The sequence below is a fragment of the Tribolium madens genome, unplaced genomic scaffold (assembly GCF_015345945.1).
Source record: "Tribolium madens isolate multiple individuals breed KSU strain unplaced genomic scaffold, Tmad_KSU_1.1 Scaffold_19;HRSCAF=116;Tcas5.2_LG9, whole genome shotgun sequence".
NCBI lineage: Eukaryota > Metazoa > Arthropoda > Insecta > Coleoptera > Tenebrionidae > Tribolium > Tribolium madens.
The window spans coordinates 12,656,305-12,676,153 of record NW_025400983.1 but is presented as its reverse complement, the minus strand read 5'-3'; the positions used below and the strand labels follow the sequence as shown (position 1 = coordinate 12,676,153).

Genomic DNA, 19,849 nt, shown 5'->3' with positions numbered 1-19,849 from the left:
CAAAAAATATGCATCAGCGTATTTTATAGACTCTTAAGATACGTTGCATTGCCAACGTACTTTATGGATGAAACGTATTTTAACAGCAACATAAGAGGTAAGTTTAAATGCACTATAGAAACAGTATGAGGTATTATGGGAAAAAAAGAAATTTTAATGTCTTAACACGAAAATAAAATAAAGATTACATGTTTCACTATAAATGATTATTAAACTCACCTTTAAGTGAAACGTTAACCGCAAGCTATAATAATAGCCTTTTTCTCTAAATCCCAAAGATTTGCGGGTAATTGGCAAGAATGTAAAAAAATAGAGGTAAACAACATAGTTTGATGTTTTTCAATGCCGAATTGTTTCGGCAGGTGAATTGGACATCTGCCGGCACGCGTCTTATACACCTGAGTGTAATTAGTGCATGCATTCACCTGTCCACTACTTATATGACATCTAAGGTTCTTGTCCTACACATTTCGATAAAAGTCCTATTAAATTGCCACGCTTCTCCTCGTGGCCGTTTTTTTTGAACATAAATTTACGAAGGGGGAAGTTAGCAACAGTGAATTATAATTAGAAACAAAAAAAATAATTTTAGGCAGATAGTTCAGCTGGTTCACAATTCTTGATTTGGTATGACGAATTCAAGAAGCAATTGGAAAGAGACACCCAAAATTGGATAGTTTTTGACAGATGGTGATTTTGTAATGCAGGATGGAAATTATTTCCAAGCACCTGGTAAAAATACAAATAAATTATTTTGAAATAATTAATTAATCTTCTTTTTTATAATTTCTCAATTAATTAATTTTTGGCTATTTTAAGAAGAGCAAAAAGTTTTTCCATTATAAATTTTGCTTTATCTTACAAAATGTGCTTTTTCTGGCATGAACATCTTTCGGTTTTTCTAGTTAAAATTTTAAAATTTTGTTTATTCCAAAAACTATATTAGCAAATAATATTAAATGACTGTAGGTACTAACAGTTTTGCATGAAATGATATTGATTTGTATCTTTGTACTAAACTTTGGACATAATTTATAGTTTGTTCGTGCGTGAAAGAATCTGGCAACATTTAAGTCTGAGTAAATTACCCTTTGAGTATGTATTTTCTATCGTATAAATTTTGCATAGATAAATCTAGAAATATTATATCATGTGTCTTTTGCTTTGATAATGCACACTCTGTTAAAAGCAGTGGAAGCACAACTCTAATGAAAGTATTCAATGATTGAGTAATATTATATAAATTCTTGTTTTATTATAAAAATTGTAAACTTGAATACGTATACCTAAGCTATTCATAGTGGTTGTGGTTCATGAGTAGATGTTTGATTTTTTTTTTTAAGTTGGACAAACTGAATAGCATTTCATTTCTTGTCAGTGTCAACAAACAAGATTACGTTGCCTGATTTATATTAATAAAATCAACTTACAAAATTGAGAATTAAGTTTTTATAAATCAATATGTAAAATCAATATGTAAAATATGTACAAGTAATCAAAAGCAGTTATTTTGTCACAGAAAGAATTTAATTTTGTAATGTCTAATCATCATTTTTTTTTGAAGAAGCATTATTCTTTAAAACAAAAGCCCATTACTTCACAAACTAAAATTTACGAAAACTAAACATTATGCAATTCTTTCACATGGTGAAAGAATAATTACAGTTACCGATTTGTACTTCATTCAGTTGTGCAAGTGTCTCAGTTTGTTTCTATTAAGTCCGAATAAATGTGCAGATTTCCGAAAATCCCAAGAATCAATCTTGAGCCAAATCCACTAAAATCAGTGAGGTGCGAGGTCCGGCATACGGAGTGTCTCCGATGTATCGTCCCTAATACATTTAAGACCTAGTTTTTCAGTTCACTGAACAACTTTATCCCATTTTCGACAAAATCCACAAATTTACCTTCTCGTAATTGAGCAATGAAGGAAATTTTAGATTAGTCGCACAGATTACGAATTACAGGCGTTGATGATGAATCAATATTGTTAACCAGAGTGGCCTTATTACTGTTTCGGAAAATAAATACATCAACTTTAATTTAATACAATGTAAGTCATTCGGGCATCTGAAGGTTGAGGATCACCTGCTTTCAACACCGGGCCTTTTGCTCGACTAATAATTCTCTGCAATTTTTTTACGTTAAATATTGACTTTTATGCAAGTCTACTATTATTAAAAAATGCACTCGGCATCCGCTCATAAATATGTAAAAATCCACGGACTAAATAATAAAACAAAATGTGCTTTGTTAGAGTTTAATAGGGTCACCGGCCTGATGTCCAAGAAGGYTTTGTTCCATCGGCACTGGTTGGAACGGCTCATTTGGTTTTTAATTTTTTAACTTTGCAAAAAATTATTTTTCTTCCAATTTTTTCGTGGTGGTCTCTAATAAGAGGTGTACTGTTACTTAAGTTTTAGGTATATTTTTTCCTTATCTTTATCTATTTTAATACGATACATACGATTTCTATAAAACACAACAAAAAAAGGTATACGACATGTAGTACATGTATAAATGTAGAATGTAGGTAAGCAAAAGTGTTATTGCTTCAGCGTTTCTATTATGAGTATTTATAAACACACAAAATAAATTGTAAAAAGGTAGATATTTTTATTAAAACAACATTAAGTAGGTAATATTTATATTAAAATTATATGTATAAGGTGTGTTCATTAAAAAAAAAACTCAAAAGTGCTTTTACAAATATTTTGCATGTCTTTAATTAATTCATTTAAAACACATTAGTTTCCGATACCTACTACGACATGCGTTCACACATTTTTAGTTTTGTTTAACTATTTTCTGAATATACATTGTTCTAAACATTCTTTTACAGTTCTTTAATTTTTTTAAGCTAAAACTTTAATATATTCAATAAAATTCTTAACTTACCTTTTTTGATTTACACTTAAACTCCGATTGCATCTGCTACATAAATAATAAAACATCAAGTTTATGGTTTGAATATTTTATATATCACACAAAGAGCATATACATACATCGAATTTTATTTACATCTTTTTGAAAATTTTAATTATGCTATTTCACTTACGTTACAAATCGAAAAATCGATTCAAATATCAACACAGCGTCTAAACAGAAACGCCGCATTGTAACATGGCTTTGGATGCACCCTGTATTGAATCAGCATTTTAATAATTTAAAAACTTAATACGAATTTGTACTGTGAATTGAAATCAGTGTTAAAAATAATGTGTTTTAAATAGTGTCCTAATCCTATACAGGGCGCGAGTGTTTTAAACTAGATTTTTTTAATAAAAATGCTTACGCACATGAATAATAATTTAAAAACTGTTTAATTATAATAAAATTGGTCGGCTTTCATACAACTCATAAAATGTAATATTTCTCCATATTTACATTATTTGCAGTCTATATAATCTGATCCGAAGCGGTCTGATTTGAACGATAACGCAAAAGTGACTTTCGGACCAGCATATATCTCTTTCGTCCACACATATATAAATATTTTATAATAACGTGAAGATTGCACATGTCTTTAAAATTTTTTCTTCTTCTATGTACATCACTTGTATTAAAAATGCCTTAAAACAAACTAACATCTATATACAATACATTACAAACGTTTGCATCTTTGTACTTAATTATACATACAAACTGGTCATGAAATCACCCAACAAATTTACAAAAAAACTAAATAAAATGTACATAATGACAGATGACCAGTTTTTCTTATGATCACGTTCAATTAATTAAATCCTTAACGTTAATATCTACAATTCTTACATTAAATTCCTTGTTTTTCAGGTTACTCCATTTTATCACGTGTATTCCGACCGCCAACTAGTCTGCAAAGAAACAAACAACAAACATTAATTTATGCAGACATTTCTAGCCTGGATGTCACAGCTACATTGCAATGAAAAACTTTATTTAACAAGTAATAAAATTAATTTACCATTCCATTCGATGCTAGTCCCAACCCTGCCGCGCTTAACGAACTCATGTGATGATGGTAGGACGCCGTGGGGGGCGGTGCGGGAGGCGGCGGTCCTGAAACGAACCCTTGAGGGTGCGTACTGTGCTGGTACCAATGGCTCATTGCGTGATGAGGGTGCAAAGCAGCGTTCAAATGCGGGTGGCCACCACCCATGCCGCCGCCAAAGCCGCCTCCACCGAAACCACCTTTACTGCTATCCAGCGGTTTCATCATATCACCCATCATACCGCCGAGTGATAAGCAGGAACCGCCACTTTTCTTCTTTTTACTTTTAGACGATAGTTTTCGATTCCTCGTCTGGATGCCCTCTTTCTTCATCGTTAATGGTCGGTTCACCTGAAACAAAAAGGATAATTTCAGAAAAATGCCCGTACGCGCTACTGTATCAGAGATTTATGGTCGTGGAACATGTTATTGAAAGATAAATGTGTGAATTGGGAGCACAGGGCCGGACGCAGAGTAGTGCGCGAGAAATTATCAAAAAAAATATTGAAAAGCTTAGAACACAAATGAAATCTGATATATGAACGGTCCAAATATTTTTGAATTTAATTTTTTTACTTTAAATTTATAAGGTGCACTTAATGTGTTTTTAGGAGTAAGTACAACTATAAGTACCTCGAATGCTACTGCAAACACATTTTCGGTTCACAAAATATTTTACCATACCTACCACACAAATTTTTTATTGCATAGTTTCAATCAATATTTTTTGAAAGGGAGAACTCCAAGTCGATCCGGCCGGGTTGAATTAAAACAACCAAATTTGGACTAGTTTCGGTTTTAATTAAAACCATCTTGAGCAACAAGTGAAAAAACCACATGCAAAAAAAGCACTTGCAAGGGTGTGTTATAAGGAATTAAATTACGTTAAATGATAAAAATAAAAAGGTAAATAGGGAAAGTACTAAAGGTACTGCTATTCTGTTGCGATTAGAACTGTAATGGTGTTACACCATTAGATTAGATTAGATTAAATTACCACTAAACTAGTCCAAATTTGGTTGTTTTAATTTAACCCGGTTGAGTCGACTTGGAGTTTATACCCCTTTTTTCATGGAACATAATCCAACTTCGAGATGGTCACCTCTTTCAATGAAATCAATATTTTTTAAAAAATTTTGAGAAGTTATAGACACTATGCTAACCTGTTTTTTTTACTACCTATTTAATTTTTAAAGTTATAATTTTTTTAATGTTGTCTATCACTGTCGTGGTTCAATTAAAAGTCGAATGTTTTGGACATCCTTTTTAAAAAAATCGGTTAGTAGTCTATACGGAAATTATAAATAACCTAATGAAAATCAATATTTCCCAAGAAAATTTTGGGGGGTAATGGATATTAACCAGGCTATAATATTGCTGAAAAGAATCGGAATCGGAAGAGATAAATTTTTGAGTTTAATTTGAAGCGTTTTTACTCTCTCAGATTTTTGTTTTGGAAGTTTTAATTCACATTTTTTAAGAAAATTTTGCACACTTTCAAATTTATAAAAACAATTTTTTTTTTGATTCCAAATTGAAGCATTTTTAGTCTCTCCTACAAATATAATAAACAAAATAACAACACAAAATTTTCAGAATAATAATGTTATAGCCGTTGAAATTTGCAAATATCATGACACAAGAATGATGAAAAATATTTTTTGTAAAAAAAATTGATGAGAAAGAAGTCAGTTAAATAAGAGTGTCTGACAATTCTGCGACAACTTTGTAAAGTGTAGAAGAAGAAATATTTTTTTTCGAGTTTATTTGTAATAAATTATATGAAATTTATTGCAAAAAAATTAAAATTGTGGCTATAGAAATAAGCTGCTCTCAACTTTACTTAAAAATTTTGACTTAAAAAACAGACTTTACATACATTAAAAAATATTTTATGTAAAACTAATTTTCTGTTTGCACGTGCTGTTTATTTCTTTTATCTTCATGTAGAAAGTGTACTAAAAATACCGGTTGAAGTTCAAGTGGTCACCGTTGTCTTTACTCTGGTTTTGTTGTGTGGGTGCATTATTTGTGTGCAAATAGGTGGCAAAGTTTCCCCTCGGGTGTTTAAGATTGGGGCCGCCGAAATTTCCTAATCCGCCACTGTAGGTGGGTCCCGAAATCGGTCAATTAAACACGTACGTTCTCAGTCTGCTCGGGGCTAAACTTGTGAGCTATTTCCAATTAGTATAAATCAAAAAACGTTCGCCGAGTTGTGGTAATAGGAACATGGGATTTGAGCCTGGGCTACCGTTCTTAGCCATTCATCAAGAAAAAATAATTTATATACACGACCCGAATAATTCCACACACATACATGCGCCAAGCCAGCCTCCTCTTATACCGAACGCAATGACCCGGAAGTTTCCGGCGGAAGCGGCCGGATTCCGGTCAGCAGCACCGTCAGCGTTACCACCCTCTCGTGTTCTTCAAGATTCGAATGCGATAAAACTGATCCGATCGGGTTTAATTAGGTTTCGCGTTTTAAAGAGTTCTGATGTGCAGTCACGATGTTATTGCACAATTCCTGTTTGCTCTGTATATAACAAGGTGATTTTTTTTTCTAAAATCGGATACAAAACGACATCGTTGTTATCTGGACGGTTTGATCTAGATGGTTTCCCTTCTTGTCGAAGAGCTCTGTCATTAGACTATCCGACGGACCGAGATGACAACATGTCTTGAATTGCTCCCGAAATGATACTTTATCCTTACAATAGGGGCGGAATCCTGGGGTGTTTGTCCGGGATATACTTACTACTTGCTCGGCTATTGATACTAGAGCGGCATGTCCCCTTGAGATAATGGTAATCTATTTTACTTGAAACGTTTCTATTGTCGCGACGCTTGTATCCAGGAAATTGGTCTGTATTGTGTCATGACTTTGTCTACCTACATCAAGTTTTACTGCACTCACCCCACACTTTACATTTATTTTTTATGCTTATGCGACATTTAACCAATGAAAATTACTTTTTTGATTTTAACAAAATATAAACTTTTCAAGTCCTTCTTCATAAAAACAAATAAAATACAGAAACTGTTACTAGCTGTAAAAAGATCTGTAGCTATTTTGTTTGGGAACAAATGTAACCCCATCATATAGAAATCTTTGTTATCAAAGAATTTATGTCTTATGTTGGGAAAATCCAACCACTGACTTTGTTACTTCCCCGCATTTATCATAATATAAAATATCTTTGTTCTTAAAATAGTCAACAATTATATCAAAATCTTATTATGATGTAAGTCTTTGTAAGTCTTATTATGTATACCTAGGAATGTAAATTAATATAATATTGTATTATATTTAGTTATTATATTTTTTAGGTGATTCTCATAAATTTACAGATAATCCTTTGAAATGGATCGGTTTTGCCAATTTGGTGAAAGATCTATGTTTCTCAAAACAACCTATTCATTTTAGTTTATTTAACTAAACTTAGTAGGCTTTTAACAAAATTTAAGCAAATTTAGAAGAGTGCAATGCTGATCATAAGAGGCAAGAAAGGTCTAGTCTTCAAAATTTTTGTAATTAAGGAAAAGTCAAGCCGTAACCATTATGATTAAGAAAATATTACTCCAAAAATATCTCATTTATTTTTGAATAAAACTAGTGGAACTTTTTAATTACTTAAATTACATTACATTACATTTTAAAATAATATAAATAAATATTTTTTCAAGTATTTTTTTATTGGTAGCACTAAAACTAGATTTTTTTATTGTTCTTGGAACTGGCTGTATTCAGAATGATCTTAAATCTTAAATCTTAAATTAATACAGCTCTACAAAGATGCAGCAACTTTGATAAGTATTACTTTTTTTATTAATGATAACTTTTAAACTAAAGTTTGTTAAGGATAATTGTTGAACCAAAATTCAAATTCTGCAAGCTTTTCTGGAGTGACAACAGTATATTAAAATAGTAAAAACTAAAAAATAATGTTTGACGCCAAATAGAAATACTCTTCCTGTTTTGACCAAAATATGATTTATCTAATGTTTGTCAATTCTTTTCATAAACTTTCTCGAAGGAAAGTATGTTTGTCTTTATATGGCCTCTAGTCAATTAATTATTATAAGTTATACTTGAACATGATTAGTTTAAAATTAAAACGGTATTAAGTCATATTTGAAATTGACTTTTCGATATTTTCTACCAGTGCAGGTGCAAGTTTTTTATGTGAAAGCCACGGAGAGAATATGAGCAATTGCACTTATGTAATCACTGACAGGAATTTTGAATTCAAGAGAGTAGACATCCCGATATGTCATTCATTGTAATCCAATGGCATTTCGACCCATTTCTATCAACATTTTCTTAGATGAGAGCGTGAAGCGGCTTCTGTACACACATGAGAAACAGTTTCGTTATTTGCATATTAAAAGTCAGTCCATGTTCGGGTGAGCCTCGAGTCATTCAACCGCAAGCAAAAATCCTGAATTATTCTCATATTATTCACAATATTCGACCGTCAACTCAATGATGTTACAAACCAAGCGAGTACGTGACAAGAGATGTCCTGGCGGCGACAATAGAGAAAGAGCCTTCTCTTTATGAAGAATTGCAACAACACACAGTCCAGTGACCGCGCGGCTTGTTGAATATGTGATTAGTGTGTCGCAATATGTGTCTCTCTAAAACTCCTAATTGAAGTATTTTGCCGCTCTCGATCTAATTTGTCCGGCGGGGAATGCGACTGGAGGTGGATCAGCACTCTCATCACATAGAGCAAATTTAATTGCAATAACTCCAAGTCCGCTCCGGGTGTTTATCTGGACGCGGCGCGCATCACAATACAAACCACGAAGGTGACAACGAAGGTGACGGTATTGTCACAAAATAAAGTTCATGAACACGGTCAGATTCAAAATTTCATCTATTCTTTCTATACAAATCCTCTTTTTGAAACAACTAATAAGTACAATAATAAGTAACAAAAATTATTTAAAAAATTGAGACATTTCCTTATTTGTATTGGGTATGTTTTTTAAACCACAAGGTTTGGTTAACCTCATTCATCACTTACAATAAAGAGTCAAGGCCGCAAAGGTGTTACTTATTTTCCTTAAACCAAAACCTTATTTTTTATAAAGAGTTAAAGCTGCTAATTCACCTCTTGTTATTGTCTGTTTTGTAAGCGGTAGAAGAAATTCAGTTTAATTTTCAAAAAGAATAAGTAAAAAAGCAGAAGAAGACTCACAGTTTATATTTTATGTTTATCCCTTTTTTTGTTTTCTATATTTTTTAAATGTTCTTTGGTAAAAAAAGAGTTATGATCTTTAATAATTAATTTTTATACCTTTATCTTTTTTTATAGATATTTAGTTTTTAGCATTAAGTTCATCCAAGTTTCACTTTATGATAATGTTACTGTGGAGTGTAATTTTCAAAGCCTTTATTGACAAAGATTACAATCGTATAATTACTTGAATCAAATCAATAATACCTACAAAAGAACAAAATTAATTATTTTTTAAAATTACATGAATGCACTGCTTTTATCACTGTCTATGAGATTCAAACTGTCGATTTGGTAATGGCTTTGAATGAGCCAAATAAATGAAAATTAGACAGAGCTACGTTTGGAAATGATCCAGAATCTCATTCAATTTTTAGGAAAGGCTGGAAAAGATGCAGAGATCGGTTTAAAATCCAGGCATTGTTATACAGCACCAAAACTTAATTCTATAAAAATTTTCTTGGATTTATTTGAGTGTTCGGCTTCATCTTGAGCATCATGTCGTTATAAAGAACAATGTTAACGGTTGTTTTTTCTCTTAGTATGTTCTTGGTATATTGTTGGTATATTTAGCGTTTTTATGGTCTCAAATGCAATAAAAATTATTAGCTTCATAATACTTTAACAGCTTTTTATTAATTGAAGCATCCGAAATACCTACTTTCAAATTAAAAAAATCTAATTATTTTTCTTGGTTAATGGAGTGTTTAAATTTAATTTGCAGCCGAAGTGTTTCAAAGAACATAGAAAAAAGAATATAATTTAGATTTGACGTTAAAAAAAGATCCAAGGCCTTCTCAAAAACGAAGTAAAATGTGCGTATAATTTTTGACTCATCCTCGTATCCTCCACAAATCTGTCAAAGTTGACTATAACTGAAACTTATTTTTTGTTTGTTTCATTTCAATTTTATGTGCATTCGAACTGTTACTTTTCATTAACTTTTTTTTTTTGTTTTTACTCATAATTACTATTTTTTCCATAAATTTTTACACTCTATCAAGTGCAAGTAGATACATACATCTACTTGCAGTTTTCGGTGCAAGAATGTTTTTGATACTTATAACTGATTTTTTAAAAATCTGCGAATATCACAAAACCATTTCTTTTATATTCATTTATCTTTTACTCTGTAAACACCGCTACTGTCTTGTTTTTTTTTTTAATGAGTTCAATGACAACTAAAAATTAAACAATGTTGTATGACGCCACACATATTAATTTAAATACTTTAAATTAAAAATATCACAGTTTTGTTGATTGCATTGTTTTTTTTTTCTAATAACAATAATTGGTTAGGGAGTTATAGGGAACGAATAAATATATCAATTATTATCAGTCAAAGAAGAACAAAAAACGAGATATCTGACCTATTTAGCAGGTATTCCAAAGCAGAAAATGTTCTTCTATTCGTATAAACTAAAAGACAAATTTATCATAATATTTATAATACTAGGATTTAGTACCACAGACCAAAGTGGTCTATTCTTTTGAAATTAAGTTAGTAACATTGAAAAATATAGAAGATATACAAATTGTCAAAGATTTAATTGATCTCATGGTTAATGAAAAGTTCTAACTTGTGTCCTTGGTCGATTTCGCTCTGGTCCAATTCCGGATGTGCTCGCACTAGGCGACATGATAAATATGAGCAGAGGCCGGGGCACCACACCCGCATAAATCATGAGAACCATTAAATAATACGTGATCGTTTGGTAGCTCAAGGTAGTTGACAGATACCACGGTTATCTAACATACACTCCACAGGTGATCGGCTACTATATTAATAATAAGTTGCGTGGTGGTAAAAATAACGACTTGTCTATTTTCGGAAAGAGTTTGTTAGGCGGAATGCATGTATGAGAATCGTCCACTATCTTCTCTCGGAGATTCCTTTTGATAATCAACTCCTGAGATCTAAACTAAATTACAGAGATATGATACACTTGTGTGCTCGTCAGTGTCGTTTTCACAGCGTGGGCACCGACGGTTTTTACTGTTACGAATTTCTTCTGATGTCAGGGGAAATTTAACATTCGCTTAATTTCGAAACGAATCATCAGTGTATTTTTTATTTTGATATCGCAACGGTCGTAACCTTTTCTTGTTGTTGTAATCCAGACAGGAAGCTGTGAAGAGCCGCTGGCTGGTAGCTACTAGATTTTTCAACGTATAGCAGCCGAGTTCCATAATCACATAATCGCGGCTCTTATACCGGATGGAACGTCAAAAATAATACCAACTACATATATCTTCTTGAAACATTGTTGGAGTTTTCAAACAACAAAAGAAAATTTGTATCGTATTTTTTTATCTAAAATTGGAAGAAGAAAACTAATTTAACCGTGATTTTAACACAATTAATTAGATTACGTCAGCCAGCATCTCATGACATATACGAACCGGTAAAAGTTTTACTTAAATCATTTTAACATAATGTAAAAAAATTAACTTACACAAAACGCCTTTGTCTCGAGATGTTTCAAATTAATCAATGTCAGTTTAATTGGTTGAACACTTGACAAAAGCTCAAATTCGTCCAGTGATATTAATTGAACTTTTTTTTCGATTGACATCGAGCATGAAGTTTCTCAATATTTATGGTCAGATTTACAGTTGATTAAGTTTTGTTAATCGACCTTTACACATTGGCGACTAAACGAGGTTGGACATGTAAACCGTCCAAATTATATCATGTAGCCAAATTGATAAGAATTATTTGCAATTAGTTGTTTGCAATAGTTGTTGTCAACAAAATTGTTAAAGGTAACTTTCTCAACTAACAAATCTAAAGAAAAAAAATACAATAATTTTATTTTTGCATATAAATTTTTATAATTTTGTTTTTGGGTTATTCCAATTTTTAAATTTTGATTTGTTGTTTTATTTATTTTTAAATCTTCTGGTTGTTTTAAACAGTACTCGAAAACTGTAAAGAAGTGAAAAAAGCAAAAAAAATGTTGGACGGAAAGATCTATGTAGCAAACTGTACTTTGTATCGAAAATCCGACGATTTTAGATAATTGAAAGGTCAATGAATTAAATAACATTTCTTTTCATTATTGAAAAAAAAACGCGTTATAAAAAAGTGAATCACAAACTAGAAAATATTTTGTGCGAAATTTTGCAGTAAAACCAGAAAATCTTGTGCGTAATTTAGCAACTGACTGTTTCTGAATCTAATTTACATCTTATGAAGCTACTACAAAACAAACATTTTTGAAGATAATTGCTCGTTACTTTTTTCATTTGCTATTATCTTTGATTTATCTTTGTTGAGTCATTGTTGAATTGATGGTACAGAAAAATAGTCTTTCTCTCCATCATTGCAATTTGTTCATTTGAACGTAATAATTAACATCAAGTCGTTTTAAGTGCAACATTTCCACAATTGCGCTAATCTCTATCGACGTTGCTGCAATCCTGCAGTGTCGATTTCGGATCTATCACGTCTCAAGCTTGCGCTTCCAGTAGGATGGCTGTTCTTGATGTTATATCAAGAGATCTGACCCGATCTGTTCAGCTTATTACGACGCGAGCTATTCCCGTAACAAATTGTTATTGTTGTTGGGTAACGACGTTGTTTAAAGTGGGCGTGGGGACTGGTATGATATACTGGCTGGAGACCGGCTTCGGGCATTCAACATACGCGTTCCGTCGCCTGAACATGTCATTATGATCCACAATCGCACTACCATTTATACACGATGGGCAAAAAAATGATCATCGACAGACGATAGTTCTTGCGGTCAAAAAACACTTAGCGAGGAATTTATGGAACCGAAATGGTACTTACGTTATGTAGTTTGTAGTACAGTCCACAGGCGTTACAAACGGGCTCTCCATTTTGGTTGCGTCTCCAGAGTGTCGTGGTGGTTGTCTTGCAGTTAGCACAACTGGTCCCGGCCCTTCTGGCAGCGCTTTGTAAACTCTGCAAAATAAAAACGAAAATGATAACAGACATTGTCAGTATCCTCTGAGAACAAAATTTTTCGACCGGAATGTACTCCACTACTACTCTTGTGTCACCGACGTAAACCTATTGTCAGATTTAATTGGATAGCGATCTCGGCACGATAAGACATCCTCGAGCATTAGGGACTATGTTCGTTTGCGCCAACCTCGCGAATTCGAATTGGATACTTTCGGAGAAGGAGTCGCTATTCTAGACCGTAACGACGAGGATTGTGTCCTAATCACCGTCGTCTTGATTGATTAGAAGATAAATAGGTTTGAGTGGCGACCGGGTGGGATTCTTACTTTGCGGGATTAATAGTCCGGGTCAATGTTGACACTAAGGGATTTTAAACTTACAACGTTCTTGACTTTTAAAGAGCAGGAAACTTTTGCATTTCTTCATTAAAAAGTGTTTGCAAATAACGATAATACTTAAGATCTCTAATCTAGTCTAACCGATATATAAGTCCCCTTTTATAATATTTACATCATGGCCACAAATTTTGTTTGTTCTTTGTTTTTGTCAAACAAATTTTGTTAAGAATATATGTTTATGGTTTCATGTTGAATTGTTGACTTTATTAGATTTTGTGTTCATTTTTGTCCTTTGAAAGCGTTATTGTCGAGTATCTAAAGACAGAATGCAGTGCTACTGGTAGAAACATACTGTAAACGTAAATGCAATGTTAAGTAAGCAAAAATGAACTTTTCGTTATTAAACATTTAAACGAATGAGAGTGTGAACATAAGAAATGTTACTTTGTGGAGGATACAAGCAGGTATTATATATTAGAAAGATCGGAAATACATTTGTGCAATTTATTTGTAATAACCTTTAAATTGATGCAAATTCTTCTCCTGATCTGGTTTCAAAATTGTTACTTTTTGAACTCGTTACTCAAAAACCTCAACCATGTTTATCTTGTATTCTCGTCAGTTTCTTGTTAAAAAATAGAGAATGTTAACAAGTCTGCATTATAAATTTGTACGATATTTTTATGACTTCTGCTTTCACACTGTTCTAGAGCAAATTTGAAGGACATTTTTATAAAAAAAAAAACGTAAGTGGCAACTGCTTTTATTAAAATTACTACGAAGAAATTTGCTACTGGTACCAACGGCTCTCCATATTTCCTTAAAATTCAATAATTACACGCCGTAAATTGTCGGTGTAATTTACAGAATTATTGTCATAGGTCAAAACCAAAACAAGGAAGGTCTTGTTTACAAGCTAGGATGGTAAGAAGCACAAAATGAATAATTCATAAAAATCCACTATCAGTTTTACACTGTGATTATTAGATTAGCATAAAATCAGCATTTTCCATAATTAGAATTTGCTCTTTGAATTAAAAAATCATTGTTTTACATAAAACTACGTTTCAGTGGTTGTCTTTAATGATTGCTGGTGAGTTTTTCTGACGAGTAAACAGGACGTTTAATTAGAATGTTGCCGAGGGACGATTTCCATAAAATTTTGGCTTTCTTTTAAAATACAACTGGTTATCAATTTTGATTAAAAAATGTCCATGGTCGATTGATGGATTTCTTGGTTGAGTGGCCGATTGAAAGTGTAGTAACGTTCCGGAATTGAAAAAAAGTCGAAATTCGTGGCTCGGAGTCGTCGGGGGCCGATATTCCATTAAGGCAAAAACACGTTTGGCATAAATCTCGTTTTAATAAATTAAATTCTCATCGATATTTTCCCATAAGAACAGTACCATGGGCCCCGTAATATATAGGTCCATTTTTTTACTATTTATTTATGTCCGTATATCGGATAAACTCGGGGCGATTTTATTATAAAAAGTCTCACTTTCCACGACGCGCTCTGTAATTATAGTCTGAAATTAATGCGGATCACAATCGAAACAAAGCGATGCTGTAAAACGTGCAGCTATCTTGTTGTGGCAAGCTTAAAATAACGGCCTTTGCTACGTATCGAAGTTAATAAGTTAACGCCCATCTATTTGAAATTTGATTTACGATTTGTGGCAGGTGAGGGGATCTGACCCTAAACGGGGGGTTGAATTTCACCTGTCTGCTTGTATTGGAATTATATTTTAACTACTTCCGCCGCAGATGTCGCCACGTGCGGCCTTTCACTACTACTCTGCGGTTACTCCAATTATTCACGTGGTCTTAAATCCCGAAACCACCAACCACCCGACCTGAAATTGCCAATTAAACGTTACTTAACATTCAATCAATCAAACTTAATGCTCCATTATGCACCCATTTGCAATTTGCAAATAATTAAGTAGGTAGATCAAGTGATTTATACGACTTCCTCTCCTTATAAGGTACTGTAATTTTCCTAACTAGCCTAAAACACCCTTTTTACTCGTGCATCAGGATGAAAATCTCTCCAAGTCGCCGTTTTATCAATTTATGTGAAGTTTTAACCCACAACTCAAACTCGGCTTATATGTCCAATTACCACCGACATCTTGTCTTGTAATTTGATTAATTCATGAAGTATGATCGACATAAAAACGTATTTGTTATACGTCGTTTCAGTATTGACTAAAGACATCTAAACAATATGTGATGCTATCGCTATAGGTACTTCTTTCATAACAACTAAGCAAAGCGCCAAATCGGGTTGAAGGAATACCAACGATTAAACACATAACAATTTTTAATAGATGTTCCCCAAAACAAGTAGATACTCGAATTTCTATAATATTATGTGCTTGTGACTACTGTGAAGAATTGTTTTTTATAGTTATTTTTTAGTTAAAATTGAAATTTTTTTTCAACATTATACTCGTATATTAGTTTGTTTTAGAATAAAATCTCAAAGATAACTGTGTATGTTAACAATAATAAACTTTATTTTTAAATGGTATTTTTCAGTCGTTTACAGTTTAAAACTGTCAGCATTACTTCACTTGACACATCAAATTTCAATTCAACAAGAAGAAACATCATTTATAATGTTTGTCACATACCTTTCAAGCAAAACCATATACGATTGCAGTGTTGCAAACAGTCAAATAAAATAATGATCTTAAGCTTGCTGTCAACCCAGTCATTTTTGATCAACCTGTACATAAAGAACTCTCATTTAGCAGAGATTATGTTTTCCAAACTCGCTGCTCTCTTAGAGACAATCCACACATTACACAAACGTTGACTTATTTTAACTGGTTAAACAAGTTGTAAATTTTGTCGCCAATTTTCCATAAACGTTCCGTCGAAAATACAGTTTTTACTCCATGCCTGAAAAGTTAAACTCAGACTTTTGTCATTTGCTCATAAAAGAGTCACTTTTCTGATGTTTGCGAATAAATTAATAAATAATAATTTGAAAATACAATTTGTTAAAAAAAATGTTTATTAGATAATAAACTCACAGATGTGAGTCATGAGGTCATGACTTTCAGAGATACCGTAGATACTAGAGGATTCTAATCGTCTTCATAATTATGTGAAAAATTTTTACCAGGTATTTTTTATACCTATTCTATAGGATCTACTGGATAACTAATTGTTAATAAGTCAGTGTTGCCAATAATACACGGTATAAACTTTCATACATAGGTAAGTCTAAAATAGATGGGTGATATAAACATAGGTGTAACATCATTTCCATATAAATGTAGTTGATCAAATCTTGAAGTCAATTAGTTCAGATTTATCAGTGGCTTGATGTAATTGAATGCACACGGATAAACTAGTCCGTTATCTTTGAAACAAATTAAATTAAGAATGTAATTTAACAATTATACAATTTATACTAACCGGCAATATTCCTTCAATGGCGCTGTTAAAAGTATCAGTGCATTCCGACGAGGTGGTAATTGATTATCAACGGATGGTAAAAGTAGCTATTAACGTTGTTAAATTGCACGCAACTTTCCTGCGCCAGTTTGCAACAAAATATAAGAAGATTATATAAAATTGTCGTTTTTTCGCTTTCATTCCAGAAAATCAACAGTCAGATCAGCAAACAATCGACGAATCCTAAAAAGGTAGTTCCTATCGACGTGATCTACACTGATGGAGATCGATCGCATCCATCAGTCGCGTCAATCAATGCCTCACGTGTCAATCAGACGAGCGGACAGTTGTTATAGCTTGTCCTACGAGGAACTGGACGCAAGTTCCAGATCGCCGATATCCTTAGCAAGGAGGTACACCACACATTGTCCCGTTTACCAACTTAATTTATGGCTGAAGTGAAAATGAGTAATAACACTGCTCTCAGGTAGCCGTTTCGAGTTGATATATTTGGATCGTTAGTGCGTATGCATGAACTGTTATTACGCGTTTTTGATTTCTCGCAATAAATATCTTACAAGTGGGAAAATGCCTGACATGTGCTTGTTAACCAATTAAATCATAAGAGGAGCGACTTTACATACTGCTTGGGCCTGTGCATACTATTCCTGGAAAAATTATCATAACTGGTGAGATCTGTCCGGCGAGAAAAAGACACTGCACATTCCGCTCGTCTCGTGATGGTTTTATATTTAACTTGAGTAATCGAATAAAAACAAATTTGACATTAAGCCTGATTGATATTGGAACATGACAGAACATGATATGCGCGAAGACGGGGAAAAGGGGAAAACATACCATCAGGTATGTGGTCCGAATACCATCGTCATCGAGGATGACAATAAACCACTTAACTAGAATGATTCTGGTGAATGGACACACGTTTGTTCGACCTGACATTCGAGTAAAAAATCTTTTGTCGCCGGTAAAAGCTTTTTGACACAGCCGGAGAGGAGCTTTTTTCCCTTCTATCTAGTGCACGCTTTGTTTACGGAGAGCGGCAACTGATTAATCCATTGAAATCGGCGCACCAAATAGCGCTCCTCCTCGTGCCCAACGGACCGCGGCAAAGTGCTTCGCTGTCTCTTTTTCCAAAATGACATTCTTCTAAACCGATCAACTTGTACACCATCTAAATATCGAAACCACAGGTGCGTTACGTACTTTAGGCGTTCCCAGGCCTCAACAAAAATTCCATACATCTCAAACAGACGGCGGATTTATTTATACGATTTAACAAAAATTTTAACGGACCCCTTCAAACGACAGCCAAATCAATCACAAGAATCCGTGTATTCTACCTATAATTTTGTCATTGAAATTTTTTTCTAACTTAACTTTTCTAACTTAAGTCATAATTTACATAAAAAAATAGTATACTTTTTCTAATACTGCTATAGTATAGTATTTGTGTTCTTAAAATATTATTTTATGCATGAGATTTTTCTAAAAAAAAATCACCTAAAAACTAATAAATTATACCTTAAATTTTCCTATGATTTTTTCTGAAATTTTCAAACTTTAGTAGTAACGTAAGTAGTAGTACTTACCTATTAAAGTTTTCAATTAAAATTAAGTTAAAGTTTGAGAATCAGATCAGATTCGGTTAAAATAAAACAAATTCACTGTATAGAAAAGAAAATTTTAAACAAACCCTCAAAACTTTGATCAATTCCTATTTACCTACGTAAACATTAATATTTTCAATTTGTTGTCACTTAATTCATATGTAGTATACAGTATATGTCAGAACTCGCGCCCTAGAGAAAAATTACAAGTAAGATAAGATATAAGAAATATGGAAAAAATATTTAAAAAAATTTATCTGTCAAAAAGTTTTGACGTTTGACATTTTTTATGTCTATTTAATGATACTGATGATTTTGTATATGTTTTTTTTTATATTTATTTAGTAAAGGTACAAAAATTTTGCCAATAAAAACCACAAATGACATTAAACAGAGTTACAATTTAGGATACAGCTTGTAGCAAAAGAACTTGGGAAATTATTTTTTCAACAGAAATAAATAGTCAAAGTGCAAAATTTAATCTCTCATAACTTCGAAATTTTTTAAATTTGTAAAATTAAAATTTTTTCAACATTTTTTCTCTGATCCTGGTGTCTTACCTTATACATGGCATTTTTCTCTGGGATCCGAGTTCTGGCGCACTCTGTATACAACAACAGTAATTTATGGCTTATTAAATAATTCTCTGTGTGTTGACTTTAAAAATTTTGAGAGAAAAAGAGAAAACGTGTAGACTGCAATTTTCTGTATTTATTAGAAACTTTCTTTTTGGTTTTCATACGCACCTAATTGTTTTTTCGTGATAGTAACATAAACATATTTTTATAGTACCTATTTTAGTATTATAAACACAAATATCTTAAAATTGCATTTTGTGTTATTGTGTTTTTTTTTAAATAACCTTGCGTGATATAAAAAATGTATTCCATTTTTAGAATCAATACTAAAAATTGCAGAAAAAACAGTTGCAAATATTATTAATCTTGTATTAACGTTGTTGAAAATAAAAAACAATAATAAAGAAAAGTTTACTCTTGCCAAAGTGTATACCTACTAAATGCAAGCCCAAGCTGAAGATATTTTGAAGGGCAAAAATTGTTTTACATGAGATAAGAATATCTAAAAATTTAGGTATATCGAAAATCGAGTCAAAAATTTATTGTTCCTTTAAATTAAAAAAATCAACTTTTTTTGCATTTATAGTAAGATAATCACAAGGTTGGTGTCCAAGTACATTTTATTAACCCTTATTTATAGAGAGTGATTCACGAGGAATAATAAGCCTGACCAAATTTTCGATGCAACCCACATTACAGTTGTCGCAAAATAACTTGCGAAGAGTAATAGTGGTTGCATCG

General features: G+C 32.4%; 1 protein-coding gene across 4 annotated transcripts in view; it reads right to left on the bottom strand.

Moving 5' to 3' along the window:
* Positions 1-2,968: 2,968 nt before the first annotated feature.
* The window catches only part of LOC123011481 (GATA-binding factor C), a 51,861-nt gene continuing 34,980 nt past the window's right edge, over positions 2,969-19,849 (bottom strand). For all 4 annotated transcript variants that reach the window (XM_044408930.1, XM_044408943.1, XM_044408951.1 and 1 more), the window contains exons 5-7: positions 13,016-13,150; positions 3,947-4,324; positions 2,969-3,836 (exon numbers count right to left, since the gene is read on the bottom strand). In XM_044408930.1, the coding sequence (XP_044264865.1) occupies positions 3,810-3,836; positions 3,947-4,324; positions 13,016-13,150 (540 nt within the window). In that variant the 3' untranslated portion in view covers positions 2,969-3,809. The remainder of the gene's footprint in view (positions 3,837-3,946; positions 4,325-13,015; positions 13,151-19,849) is intronic.